The sequence below is a fragment of the Bos indicus genome, chromosome 28 (genome assembly GCF_029378745.1).
Source record: "Bos indicus isolate NIAB-ARS_2022 breed Sahiwal x Tharparkar chromosome 28, NIAB-ARS_B.indTharparkar_mat_pri_1.0, whole genome shotgun sequence".
In the NCBI taxonomy this organism is placed as follows: Eukaryota; Metazoa; Chordata; class Mammalia; order Artiodactyla; family Bovidae; genus Bos; species Bos indicus.
In genome coordinates, this window is record NC_091787.1 from 44,283,152 (window position 1) to 44,297,768 (window position 14,617).

A 14,617-nucleotide genomic window follows, 5' to 3' on the forward strand; every position below is an offset into this window, starting at 1 on the left:
TTTACAAATATGTAGAATATTATATATCTTTTTTATTGATTTGTAGTTTAATATCACTGTAGTCAGAGAACATACTCTAAATGATTTCAGACCTTTGAAATAAGTTGAGGATTGATTCGTGACTAAGCATATTGGTAAATGCCATTTGGAAAGACTGTAGTCTGATACTGTGTGTGTGTGTGTGTGTGTGTGTGTGTGTGTGGTGGTCTGCATATATCAGTTAGATAAGTGTTATTTGTGTTCGATCTTCTGGAGCCTTTCTGATTTTTGTGTGTGTCTGTTTTCCATCAGTTATTGAGAGAAATTTATTAGAAATCTCTCCTTTGGTTGTGAATTTGTGTGTCTCTTCTTTTAGTATGTTTATTTTTGCTTTATATATTTTGAAACTGTCAAACTAGGTCAGATGATATAGGACAGATTTGTATGATATCCAAGGAATTATGGTATCTTCCTTGTAGTTAGTATTATAAATACTGTTATTTATTATTATAAAAATGTTTGTCTTGTAATGCACTTGTCTTAAAAGCTATTTTGTCTAATATTAGTATAGCTAAGCTAGCTTTCTTTTGATTTATATTTCTATTGTATATCCTTTCCATTTTATTATTTTTACTCCTATGTTTCTACATTTAAGAATTTTGCTTATAATCAATGGATGATGGATTTTTTTATTATTTTTTTATTCAAACTGACAAGCTTTTCATTCTGTAACATTTAATATAATTACCAATACATGTGAATTTTTATCATCTTACTGTTTGTTTTCTATTTAAACACCTGTTTTATGTTTCTTTTTCCTCTCTTTCTTCCTTTCTTTAATCTACTTTTTGTTTTTCAGTTTTTATCCTGTTACTTTTTTATTAGTAGTTTTTTCAAATGGTTGCTCTAGAGATTATTTGTACATTCTTGACTATAGTATAATAAAAATGATTTTTATCCCTTTTCTTTTAATGCTAGAATCTTAGAACACTAACTCCAGTTACACTTAGGAACATCTTTTGTGTCGTTTTTGTCATGCATTTTAATTTACATATATTTTGAACACCTCAAGTTGTTTTATATTGCCAATATTATTTATATTTATCCACATATTTACCTTTTCTGTTGCTCTTTATTCTTTCCTGCAATTACTTGCTTCCTTTAAAGATTATTTTCCTTCTGTCTGAATCTTCTAGTGCCCTTTTTTTTTCCATTTATGACTTTTGGCAATTAAATATCTCAGTCTTTGTCTGAACCCTTACTTTGCCTTTTTTTATTTTGAAAAATGTTCAGTCCTTCAGAAATGTTATACCTGTGAACATCCATGGACATTTTACCTAGATTCAACAGTTAACATTTTTTCCACATTTGCTTTCTCTGTTTTTTTTACCTGATTCATTTGGGAGTTAGTTCCCCCTAAATATTCAGTATATAACTCCTAAGAATAGAGTCTTCTCCTATATAACTGCAATACAGTTATCATACACATAATTTATCACTGATACACATTATATAATCTATATTCATATTTCTTCATTTCTCAATAATGTATTTGCTAGCATTTTGTTTTATTTTGATTTTTTGTTCTCTCTTCAGTTTGAGATCTAGTCAAGAATCATGTGCTGTATTTAGTTGTAATGTTTTCTTGGTCTGCTTTTTTATGCAGAATTATTTCTTAGCCTTTTTTTAAACATTCATGTCAAATAGTTTTGAAGTGTTGGTTAGTTTTGTAGAATATCCTCAATTTGAATTTATCTTATTGTTTCATCATGATTAGATGCAAGTCAAACATTTTTGGCTGGATATTACATTATCTACATATTCTTATATTTCTAGGTTGGGAGTTTTGGTATTTCATCAGGTATTCCATTCTTTGTCATGCTCATATCAGTCCATATCTTAAAGATAAGTGCTAAGGCTTCATATTTTTAATTTTCAGCTTTAACCATACATCATGAATTGCTGTGACACTTCTATTAAAATCAACTATATTGGGAACCCCTAGACCACTCCTAGATTTGATGGTTGGGTTTGCTTGAAGGGCTCACAGGACTAGCATATCGTTTTACTCATGGTTAAGATTTATTTTAGCAAAGGGGTACAAAGCAAAATCAGCAAAGGGAAAAGGTGCGTGGTGGGTGAAATATAGAGGAAATCAGGTACAAACTTTCCCAATGAAGTCTCATAAAATGTATATACTTACTTTGTCAGTGAGTTTGATCAGCACATGTGGAATGTTGTCTACTAGGGAAGCTTGTTAAAGACTTTGTGCCCAGGGATTTCATTCGGAGCTCTTAATGAAGGCACCCTCTGCCTAGCATGTACCAAAATTCCAGACTCCCAGAAGAAAAGTCAATGTTCAGCATAAACCATATTGCTTGCACAAACAAATTAGGCACAGTGAGTGTCTCTTACAAGTTAAGGTAGCAGGAACCTTCTTGAAATACAAGTTTCTAGAAGCCAGCCAAGGGCCAGACTTGCAAGCAGGCGTTTTCAAGGATAGCAGTTTAGGTCATGTATTAACTCTCTTCTTCAGTAGCTACCTATCCAGACACTTGACTCATCTTACTAGGAAAAGTTGTTGGGGATCTGAAATAGGTCAGCTGTGTTATATCTAATATAATCAATTTTCTTCTCAACAAAACTGACAGTCAATAGTGATGAAAAAGAAAATTGGTTTTCTTTAACATTGTTGGAAATTATACTCAATGAGGAAAGATAGCAAAATTCTTCTCAATCATAAGCTTAAGATTTTAATCTTTTTAAATATTTTAGATTGAGGTAATCCAATTGCCAATATGTAAGTAACCTTTTCTTTGATAATTTTTGTTATTGCGTGGAGAAAATGATTGTGTAAAGAATTATGTATTCATTCCTTTCTTTTAGCCTAAGAAAGCTGTCAAGGTAAAACCTCGTCCGCCCGTAGCTCCTCGACCTTGTAGTGGTCCCACAGCAGCTGCTCGCCATAGGGTGTTAAGAGCTCTTCCCCACATCGGGCAGTCGTGTTTACCTTCTCCTGGGAGCACACGTCTCCCTGACTTGGCCAGCAGTGCAGTTTCCAGTTTGGCAGCTCTGCCCGCTGCTGATAGACCCGTATCATCGATCACTAGTGATCTTCTTAAGGAAGGTGAGAACTGGGAGAGTTACGCACTGTCTCACTCCAGTAGTGGCTTCAGACTACCATCTCAGATGCCTCACATGGAGTTTGAAACTGACAAAGAGCTTGCTGATGCTGTGCTCCACCTTGGATCGTCCCTGCCTCGGAGGACAAAGCACTTTCCGGGAAGTCTGTCATCTAACAACGAGGATGACGCTGTTTTATTTCCAACTTCAGAAGAGTGTGTCACTGAAGAGTCACTTCCACCTGAAGTGGGTTCATCTGCTTCCATTACAGAAGGGAATGCTGGTGAACAGAGCAGTGGCGTAGGAGGCATGCGCAAGGTGAACCCAGAACCCTGTCTCATTAATGGTGATAAAGGGTCGAAAGCTAAAGAGCAGCGTCTGAAACACGCTGCAAAAGTGTGGAATGGTGAATCGGTAGAGGCTTCAGTTCTCAGCCGCCGTGAATTAAGTCCTCACAAGAATAGACTCTTATCACCTCTTCGCTGTTCTGCACCAACGTCACTCCATAATTCTCTGGCGAAACCACAGAGACAGTCCAAATGTTTTGAGTCTGGGAGCCTCCAGTCTTCTGCTTCACAAAACCTGCTTCGGTCATTGGATGTTCGAAATACATGTGATTCGTCTTTCTCTAGGACTACTCGCTTTCGAGCTGTTAAAGTTGATTCAACTGGGAAAAGATCTGATATTATTTCTAAAGTTGAGGCTCGGGATATCACAGAAATGGCTAACAGGGCATCCAAAGAGCCTGTTGGTTTTGTAAATAATATAGGTTTTCTTGCTTCGCTGGCCCGGAGCGCAAGCAGAGACAGCTTACAGAGTGCACGTGGGGCAGGCAGGCTGCGGGCCTCTGGAGTTGGGCTGTCTGCAAACCTCCAGCATTTTCAGGAAGAAAGCCTTAGGAGAAGTTCTCCTCAGTTAGAAACTACAGAATTTTTTTTAGTAAGTATTTGCCTTTCAATGTGTTCTGCTAGTTATCCTTGTAGTGACTCAGGGTACTTTGTTTTTTGTTTACATGTTAAATAAAGAGGTCCAAGGTTGAATTCTTTTCATAACTTCCTCTTAAAATGTCTGTCTAGTTTATAGAAAAATTTTTGACAGTTGAATTTTAAATAATGTTTTAGTTCTAAATTTAGAATTATAATTTGAAAGTAATTTAATATAAACTATTTTTATAGTACCTTAAGATTATTTTAATTTTAAACACTTTATCATATATTTTAAAATGCTAAATATTTTAATTAATGTTTTTCCCTAATAAGAAATTTTATTTGAGCCATCAAATTTCACTGTCTTCCATCCAAGTATTAACCAGGCCTGACCTTGCCTAGCTTCCAGGCGCAGACAGGGTCAGGCACATTGAGAGTCATATGGCCGTAGACAGCTGTGGCTCTCTTGAAGGTAAAGAATAAGTACGGTATTGATGGATGTGACAGCCAGGTACCAGGTTAATTTACTTAAAAACAGATTAAATAATTTAAAGTGAAAGTTCATCAACATTTTCGTCATAAAATATAATTATTTCATGTTAGGTGATCTCCTCTGTTTTCCATTAACTCACCTGTATAGATGTTTTGTGTTTTAATTGTAGTCTGCCCGTGGTTTTGGAATGAATGGAAATAATACAACATCAGGGAAAAGAGTAGGTAAGCTACAGATAATTTTGAAAACAATATAAGGTTAATAATCATAGCATTATGCGTACTATGAATGTGAATTTTCAGAGAGTACTGAGAAGAACATTCTCTGTGGTGTATACAGAGCAAACTTCCTTAGACTTTGTTCCACTGAAGAAACGATTGAGAGAACTGACCGTAGGGCATATTTGAAGACTGAAACAGAAATTGAGGTTGAGGTCTCTATTGTCTGGAAAAGGATATGGTCTATGTGAAAAGATAAGATGAATGAAAAATTAACATGTATTTCACAATTTATCTAGTCCTGGCCACTCTAGAGCCATGTGGGGTGCAGGATGAGTTTTGAGAAAATACCCTAGAAAGGTGTTTCTTAAACTCATGGTCCAATATCAAGGACAGTAAGAGCTCCACTTGATGAACTGGTTATTTCTGGATAAAAGAAAGGGCTGGTCTCTTTGACTAGCACTTTCCTTATTAGCATTCCTTCTACCAGTGGTGTCTTAAAGGCATACTGGCCAAACACTTGTGAAGAAGCCATCACTTCACCTTTTGTGTCCTGGTGCCCAGGCTAGGGATGGAGACTAGCACATGTGCACCGCGTTTGTAGCCCCAGCTTCTAAAGGCTACCTTACGTATTAGGGTTGTCATGTGCGTTTCATGTCTTTAAAGAGATAACTAAGGTTTGTTTCCACTACTGTATAAAGCCCAAGGTTCTAAAGTTGTAATATATCTACTTTTTTTTATTGTAATAAAATTTACTATCCTAACCATTTTTAAGTGTACAATTGAATGGTGTTAAGTACATTCACATTTTTAGCCAACCAGTATCACCATGTATCTCCAGAACTCATTTCATCAAAATGGAAACTCTGTGCCCATTAAACTTTAACTCCTCATTACTCTGTCTCCCCAGACCCTGGCAACCACCGTTCTGTTTTCTGTCTATAATTTTAACTACTCTCGGTACCTCACATAAGTGAAATCACTCAGTATTTGTCTTTTTGTGCCTGGCTTACTTTATGTAGCATAATGTTCCCAGGATTCACCTATGTTGTAGCATGTGTCCAAATCCCCATACTTTTTAAGCGGAATAACATTCCATTGTGTGTATATACAGTCTCTTGCTTATCTGTGCGTCTATGGATGGACACTTGTGTCACTTCTACATTTTAGCTACTGTGAACAATGCTGCTACAGACACTGTACAAGTATCTCTTTGAGACTCTGATTGCAGTTCTTTGAGTGCATATCCAGCAGTGGCATTCCCGGAGCATGTGGCAGTTCTGGTCTCAGTTTTTTAGGAGTTGCTGCATCTGTTTCCATAGTAGCTGTGCTGTGCCACATTCCCAGCGGCAGTGTGCAGGTTTCCAGTTTCTCTACTTTCTCACCATACTTGTTATTTTATGTTTTGTCTGATAGTGGGCATCCTAGCAGATATGAGGTGGTATCTTACTGTGATTTAGATTAGCATTTCCCTGATGACTAGTTATGTTGAGTACCTCTTAATGTGCTATTTGGAGATCTTTGGAGAAATGTGTGTTCAAATTCCTTGCCCTGGAGGCAGGAAATAAAAAAAAACACCTTGCCCATTTTTGAATTTGTGTCTTGGTTTTCTTGTCGCCATATATTCTGGATATTAATTCCTTATGTATGATTTGCAAATATTTCTCCCATCTATAGGTCACCTTTTTACTCTGTTGATGATGTCTTGATGCTCAACAGTTTTTAATTTTCATAAAGTTCAATTTGTCTCTTTTTTTTCTTTGTTGCCTGTGCCGAGTATTGTGTTCAATAAATTGTTACCAAATCCACCGTTAATGAAGCTTTTCCTTTACGTTTTCTTCTAGAAGTTGTGTAGTTTTAGGTCTTACATTAGGTCTTTAATACATTTGAATTAATTTTTATATATGGTGTAATGTAAGGGTCCAGCTTCATTCTTTTCCATGTGGATATCCAGTTTTCGGGGCTTCCCTGATAGCTCAGTTGGTAAAGAATCTGCCTGCAGTGCAGGAGAGCCCAGTTTGATTCCTGGGTCAGGGAGATCTGCTGGAGAAGGGATAGACTTCCCACCCCAGTATTCTTGGGCTTCCCTTGTGGCTCAGCTGGTAAAGAATCCGCCTGCAATGTGGGAGACCTGGGTTTGATCCCTGGGTTGGGAAGATTCCCGGAGAAGGGAAAGGCTACCCACTCCAGTATTCTGGCCTGGAGAATTCCATGGACTACAGTCCATGGGGTCACAAATTTTTCATCCAGGTTTTGAGGCTATATTCATTAAAAAAAAAAAAAAAAACCTGTCCTTTTCCCCATCAAATGGTCTTATTAGTACCTTGTCAAAAATCATTTCATTATATATGTGAGAGTTTATTTCAGAGTTCTCTGTTGTGTTCCATTGATCTGTATGTCTGTCTGTATGCCAGTGCCATGCTGTTTTTGATTAATGTGTATCTACTTTTAATATTATAATTATTTTCCTTTGAGCATGTGTGCTAATTTGCTTCAGTTGTGTCCAACTCTTTGCGACCCCGTGGACTGTTGCCTGCCAGGCTCCTCTGTCTATGGGATTCTCCAGGCAAAAATACTGGCGTGGGTTGCCATACCCTTCTCTAGGGGATCTTCCCAACCCAGGGATCAAACCTGCATCTCTTACATATCCTGCATTGGCAGAAGGTTCTTTACCACTAGCGCCACCTGGAAAGCCATAAGTAGATGGCAGTTTTCTTCTGACGTCTATTTAAATCTGTCTTGTGCTGATCCACAGCTCAGCTCTTGGGAGTTTGAATTGTACTTGTTCCAGCTCCCTAAACTCTGATTCAAGCTACAGTGCTTTCTTCTGAAACTGCTGTTGCTGAAAAGATCTTCATAATTTTCAATCCAGTGGATGATTCTGTACACTTATCTTGATTGTTATGGCCCTTCTTAGAAGAGTTTTTCTCTTTCCTTTCTTTTTTTATTCTGGGCTGTTACATTTTTGTAGCTTTTTGTTTTTGTTTCTGTTTTTTTTTTTTTTTTTTAAACTTCAGGTTTCTTTTGAACTTGTTTTACCAGCCCCTCTGCTTGTCCCCAGATATATACTCTTGATTGATTTCATTTAGGTCAAGTCATCAACTGCTACCTGCAGTTTATGATTCCCCAAACTAGAGCTGTGTAACTTTTTGCCATTTCCTTCCTGCCATACAGTAATAACAGTATCATTCTCAATTACTTAGAAGAGTTTGTGAAAATTCTGGCATAAGTTTTGTTTAATTGACTTAAGTTTTTCCATTGGTTCTCTTTGCTTTTCACTGTAAGGTCTTCCTTGGAAATCATACCCATCCTCATCATTTTAGTTATCATTTTTAGGCAGATGACTACCAAACTTGTATCACAAACACTGCCTTATTACTTTATTGCCTGACTTTTCTTTTGGGTGAATTTTTATAGATAATTGTGTTAGACCAAATATTAAAGTAGGAAGTACCAAACAAGTGCCTTAATCCAAATATCTTTATTCTCATTCTGAAAAGCAACTTTTCACATCAGCATTATTTTATTGACTTTTTCTGTTTTCATATATGTTCATTACATATTTGAGAGAAGGCTTCAGAGAAGAGTTAATGATTAGTGATATCTTCTTACTGGATAAGTAGAATGTTACTAAGTTGACAAAGTTCCTGAGCGTTTTAGAAGAGGAGGTGGCACTTGTAAATGGATCTGGTGTGTCATTCAGGGTGGGGATGATGTGGCACGTGATAGAAGATGGCCCTGGAAAGTTATAAAGGCATATTGGACACACAAGTCCTTGAATGTCAGCCCATGGAGTTTGAATTTTTCCTCTTTGTAGGAGGGAACTTGCCTATTTGGGCTGGTTCCCAGCAGAGAGTATGTGACTAGTACTTGTTTTTTTCTGTAGTGGGGAGAAGGATAAACGGAAACCACTGTCATAGGAGAAGACTGCAGTTCTGTTTCTGTGCCCCCTCACGCTGGTCACTACTGTGTGCTCTGCTTCTGCACATTCACAGGAGTTTGTGAATGAAAAAGGGTTGGGAAACTTAAGTACCCCAAGGAAAGAAAGACATGAAAATAATGACTACGCTGAACTAAATTTTTGTCAACAGATTTTTTTTTTAACTGCTGTTTAAGGAACAATATCCTAAGCCTGAATTCCAGAGATAATTGCAATTAGATGGACGTCAGAGGGTATCTGGCAGTATGCGCCTTTCCTCTGCATCCTGTGCAAATGCCTGTCTTATTTTCATTATTTAAGAAGAGGAAAGCATCCCATCACCTTGGTGAAATGTTCTTGATAACTCTTAAGTGCCCTTGAAGAAGAAAGTGCTTATTAGCTTGAGTTGCTACCTGACCACCATTAGGAGTCATAAGTTAGTTTCCAGTTTGGGGCAGTTTTTTCCCCCCAGTTTTGGGCAAGATCTGGGAGTGTATTTTAGACTAGTCATAAAGCATTCATTTTATTCTGCTTGTATATACAGAACCCAACCCGGATTGTGGCAAAAGGCATGCTGCCAATTAAATGTAATTCAACGTTTTGAACCCTTGAAGGATTACTTTCAGCTGCTACATAGCATTAAGCCAGGCCTCCCAAAGCTGTTTTGGTAGAGAGTGGGCGCCATTTCCACCGACACGCCTTCCCTTTGTGTTTGCTTTGTTTGCCTTTTCCTCCTTGGCCTTTGGGGCCACCAAGCACTGGGCACTTGTACTTTTATGTAACAGCTTTGGATGACGACATTGAGCCTCTCTGCTCGTCAGTGGGGTTTCTTGGAGTTTTGCTCAGTTTTAAAAGCATTTCACTTAGTATTAAACTGATTTAATCCTTTCTCATATAATAGCAGATGTGCTCTTACATTTAAGATAAAAAGTCAACCTGTTGCTATAGCCCAGAGTTTAGTAAATATATTTTGGAACGGTTGTAGTACTGTGAAATTGAACAGTGCACCCTACAAGTCACTATTGATAATACCGTATTTTATATAATTATAATATTTTAAAAATTCAGAATGCTTTTTATTGTGAGAACTGAGTTGACCTTTGAACACTTAGAAACTTAGGGAGAAAAATACATGTCCTGTTATCTTAAAAATGAACAAATTGAAGCTTTAAAGTTAAATAATTTGCTGATGGCTCGATGCATTTAGTTTCTGTGGTATAATTAGCACCAAGAGCTCAGTTTCATGACATTCTCGTGCTCCTGCTTGGCGTGAAAGAACAAGGTGATTTTAATACGTATGTTGTTCCTCAGAAGCTTCATAAATACGATTTTGAGCCAGACATTTTTCTTGATTCTCTGTCAGAGTGTAGTGTACTTTAAATATACGTATTGCCTTCAGAAATAATCAGAAAGGTATTGATATGTATAAAAATGTCTTAGTCAGTAGAAATTACCATGTCTTAAGAGAAATAACAGTTCTAGTTCATCTTTATTACAGACTCTGTAAATAATTTTAGATATAAAAAAGCACAAATTGATATTTATGGCTGAGAGGTTTGCTGTGACAGGATGTGTTTAATGTTTTGTTTCTTAGTATTTCACATTTAGAATTTTATTTCTGTGTTAATCAAGGTGTCCTTTCTCTGAACAGGAGAATGTAGTCATCACCTCCCGCCTGTGAAAGCCCCTATTCAAACAAAGAAGAAAACAACAAAGCATTGTTTTCTCTGTGGAAAGAAAACTGGACTGGCTACTAGCTACGAATGCAGGCAGGTTGGCTAGCTGAAAAGTTGAGATGCTTGCTTTGTGGTGACCCAGCTTAGGGATACAATAGAAAATATTCTTTAAATTGCCGCTTCATAATATCATTTAGATGATGTTCAAATAGCACTCCTCAGCTGAACTCCTTATTGGCTGAATAAATAGCAGATAGATAGCTTACGCATTTCCAAACTCCTGAGATCCTCTCCTGCCCTTTAAAGTAGGATATATAAACCAATTGAAGAGTGTGTTCTCTTTGTCTTATGATAGATAGTCTTGGTTTTTCTTTGAATGTAGCTTGGGAGAAAGCCTCTTCCAAGATTCTATTTTAAATTGAATAAAAAGGACTAAATTTAATGTTAATGTACTGTTAATTATATGGTACACTTTTGTTTCAAAAGAGATGAATAATATGTTTACAAAAATAATGAGTTTTTCTACCAATAACTATTTAGTAGTATTGATTAATATGCTCCAAGGATGGTGTCTGCCCTTAGGTTGAGGCCAGGCATTAAGTAAAGCTGCTGCTTTTTAGAGTGTATTCTGTTCAAATAGAAACAGCTTACCTTATTGCTGAAATACTTTAAAATCCTTCCATGGCATAGTTAGGTTTTACATAATTTGATTTTCTTATAAGACTGAATTTCTCAGAAATCCACGGTTTGCCCAGGCTTGCCAGATATGAAAGAAGGCGGTGCACGTATCTATTGGCTCTCGCAGCTTTACTGCTTCATAAAGGTCTACATCCTCTTTCACTTCAGAGGAGATTCTTTATTATACACTTGGACATTCAGGGACAATTAACTTGTTCTTTTTTTTTGGGGGGGGGGTGGTGCCTGTGCTTGTTTATAAGTATAAGGGAAATGTCAATTCTGAAATTGCTAAAGAGAACCGAAAGGCTCCTGTTGGACTACCTGAAGTCAAGCTTTGATCTCCCAAAGAGAGGAGGCTCTTACAGAAATGTGGCTATTCACATAAACTTTTTTTGTGCTTTAGATGTGGAAACAACTTCTGTGCATCTCATCGCTATGCAGAAACTCACAGCTGTACCTATGATTACAAGAGTGCAGGGAGGAGATACTTACAGGAGGCAAATCCTGTGGTTAATGCACCAAAGCTTCCAAAAATCTAACTCTTGCTCTGCGCCTAACTGTTCTGCACAAGGAGTCGTATTACAGTGACAGAAGAAATATTGTTTAGACTGCATTATTTTTGTTCGACTCCAAAAGACTTGCCAAATAACAAAAGCTTATTATGTATACTGTTGTAGAATGAGAAAGCTACTGTATTTGACACCTTTATTCTTTGGTGAATCAAAAAGTTTAAAAAGTAGTTTTAAAAACTTCATAATGATGTAGCTCTGTTATTACATGTCTTGTGTTAAGTATTTGATATTGCAATTTTACTAAACAAGTCTTCAAAAGATGCACTTTAGGAAGCTGACACTGACTGCGTAGCCAGCTTCCATGTTGTACAGAAATGAGCTGTCATATAATGGCTCTACTCAAATCTACAGTTTTTTTGTGGGGGTGGTGTGGGTGGGGATTTAAAAAAAACCCATACGTGAAAGTTCATTGAATTTACTGGCAAGTTCCTTTTTATGTCAAGCTTTTTATAAAAAAGAACATTTGGTTTTCCAGTGTGGTTTTAACACATGTATTTCTTCTGTATTCAGATTGGCATTTGGTATGTATCCATTCTACAATATAAAACACATCATGTTAATCATAGTATATCTCTCTTAAAATACTGCTTTTTGAATGGTAGTCCCACTTGTTGCCATTAAATAGAGAACCCAACTTTTCACCTTTTGAAAAGTGAGTATATTGAAAACAAAATCTCAGAGCTTGGTTTGTTTTTCTTATGTTGAGTGCTATTACCAGGAAAAATTCAAATAAATATTCAATTTCATTATGATTTTGATTTGATTATTTACAATAATTTTCTCTTATAAATACTTAAAAAATAAAACCATTTAAATAAATCAGTAATTTATTCTGCTTGGAAAAAATGACTATCAGTATAAAAGAATTCTTTAACAGTATAAGGATCCTGCTCCCCAGATGTAGCTAATACAGCATTCAAGCTTTGAGGAGGCCGCTTGCCTTATGGAAGCTTAGTTGAATCTGATGCTGAACCCTGGCAAATAGCTAACAGGCAACCCACGTGGACTCTGCAACTCTGGTCCAGCCCGGGTGGGACATGTGTGGGTGCCAGAGGCTAATACAGAAGTGAGCAAAATGGGGAGTCCTGTTATCTTTCCTCTATTTCTTGTGCTCTGCTGCTGCTGCTAAGTCACGTCAGTCGTGTCTGACTCTGTGCAACCCCAGAGACAGCAGCCCACCAGGCTCCCCCGTCCCTGGGGTTCTCCAGGCAAGAACACTGGAGTGGGTTGCCATTTCCTTCTCCAATGCATGAAAGTGAAAAGTGAAAGTGAAGTCGCTCAGTCGTGTCCGACTCTTAGCGACCCCATGGACTACAGCCTACCAGGCTCCTCCGTCCATGGGATTTTCCAGGCAAGAGTACTGGAGTGGGGTGCCATCGCCTTCTCCATTCTTGTGCTCAGTCGTGTCCAATTCTTTGCAGCCACATGGACTGTAGTCCACCAGGCTCCTCTGTATATGAGACTTTTTCCAGGCAAAAATACTAGACTGGGTTGCCATTTCCTACTCCAGGGGATCTTCCTGACCCAGGGATTGAAGCAGCATCTCTTATGTCTCCTGCACTGGCAGGAAGATTTTTTACCACTGTGCCAGCTGGGAAGCCCTCTACTTCCCTCTGCTAGTAAGGGTTAATAGCATGCTTTTTAAGGGGGCTATCTGTATAGGCTAGTGAAAAATATTTCTGTGTCGCGTAGTTCACTTTTTTTCCCTTTATCAAGACCACCTGTGCTTTAGATATTTAAAATCTTAAGAACTCTGTTATGTGGATAGGCTGCTGAAACATGGAGCAAAACGTTTTATTCTATAGATAAAAATGAATGCTTAGGACACATTTGATATATGCTTAGTGCACTATGCTTTTTAAACCAAGACCATGCATTGTGGAAATCACTCTTGCTTTAAGTTTACCAAAGATTTTGGTCAAAGTTGAGTCTTTTTACTAATTTCTAAGTCACTGAGAAATAAACCAGTTTAATTCAAGATATTATATCATTATTGGGAAGCATTTCTTAATGTCTTAAATTCTTATGAGGAAGTGATCATAGTTTTTAGAGACCTTAGATCTATCCTTGCATTGCTAGTAAGTAGAATGCCTTACACATAGGCGCTGTTGTATTGGACAGTTTAACCATGATAAAAATAAATGCATTTATACTGTTTTATATAACTAATAAAATCTAGCTTCTGGATTTTTAAAAACAGTAAGCATTTGGTTTTAGCGGCACTAAAAATGTCTGAAAATTTTTAACTTTTAACTTGCATATATTTCACATAGTTAAGTTTAGTGAATTTTAGTCATTCTAATATGGGAATTTTACATACTAGGATGTTTTAAAATTTTGTAAGTGTTGTGACTTATGGAGGTATTTAATTATGAAAAAGACAGGAGTTAGTTTTTTGATACATATTTAATAATATGGTTTTATACCATTATGACAGATAATTCAGTCTTATATTTAGCAGTGTTTTCCAAATTATGACCCCTGTACCACTCCTGGAACATGAGATGATTTTAAGTAGTACACAGGTGAACATTTTAAGAATAATTATATATTTTTAATGTGTATCAGAAGAAAAATGTAACTCTAAGTAACAAGTAGAAAATAAATTTATATAGGTTAAGAAAGTTGATTGAAAACTGACAAGGTTACATACAGCAAAAATTGTAAAAACAGATGTGAGTGGCTGGAATTTAGGAAAAAAGGTATGTTTTCACTTTTCTTTGAAAATTATGTTAACCTTTCAAAGTGATGAAAGTAAATGACATAGTTTTAGGGAAACTATAAAAGGATGAAAAATGAAAGTAAAGATTTCACCAAATACCTCCCCAATCTCGTAATGATTTCTAATTTTATTTTTTTGGTAGTTACCATCATAACACTAGCCAAGGTAAATAGACATTATTTTTTGATACCACATTATTACAGGCAAGGAATTTAGCATGATAATACATTTTAGACTTTCACTTCCCAGTTTTTCAGTGCCTTAGTGTAGTGCTTATACTGCCATAACAGAACACCACAGGCTCTGTGGCT

General features: G+C 36.8%; 1 protein-coding gene across 11 annotated transcripts in view; it reads left to right on the forward strand.

Annotated features, from left to right (window-relative positions):
• ZFAND4 (zinc finger AN1-type containing 4) overlaps positions 1-12,336 on the forward strand; it is a 52,127-nt gene extending 39,791 nt beyond the window's left edge. For 9 of the 11 annotated variants that reach the window (XM_070782076.1, XM_070782081.1, XM_070782078.1 and 6 more), the window contains 4 exons: positions 2,866-4,041; positions 4,691-4,745; positions 10,310-10,427; positions 11,416-12,336. In XM_070782076.1, coding sequence (XP_070638177.1) covers positions 2,866-4,041; positions 4,691-4,745; positions 10,310-10,427; positions 11,416-11,551 — 1,485 coding nt within the window. In that variant the 3' untranslated portion in view covers positions 11,552-12,336. Of the gene's footprint in view, positions 1-2,865; positions 4,042-4,690; positions 4,746-10,309 lie in introns of all 11 variants that reach the window. The other 2 variants (XR_011564651.1, XM_070782082.1) reach the window with 2 other exon arrangements.
• Positions 12,337-14,617: the final 2,281 nt, after the last annotated feature.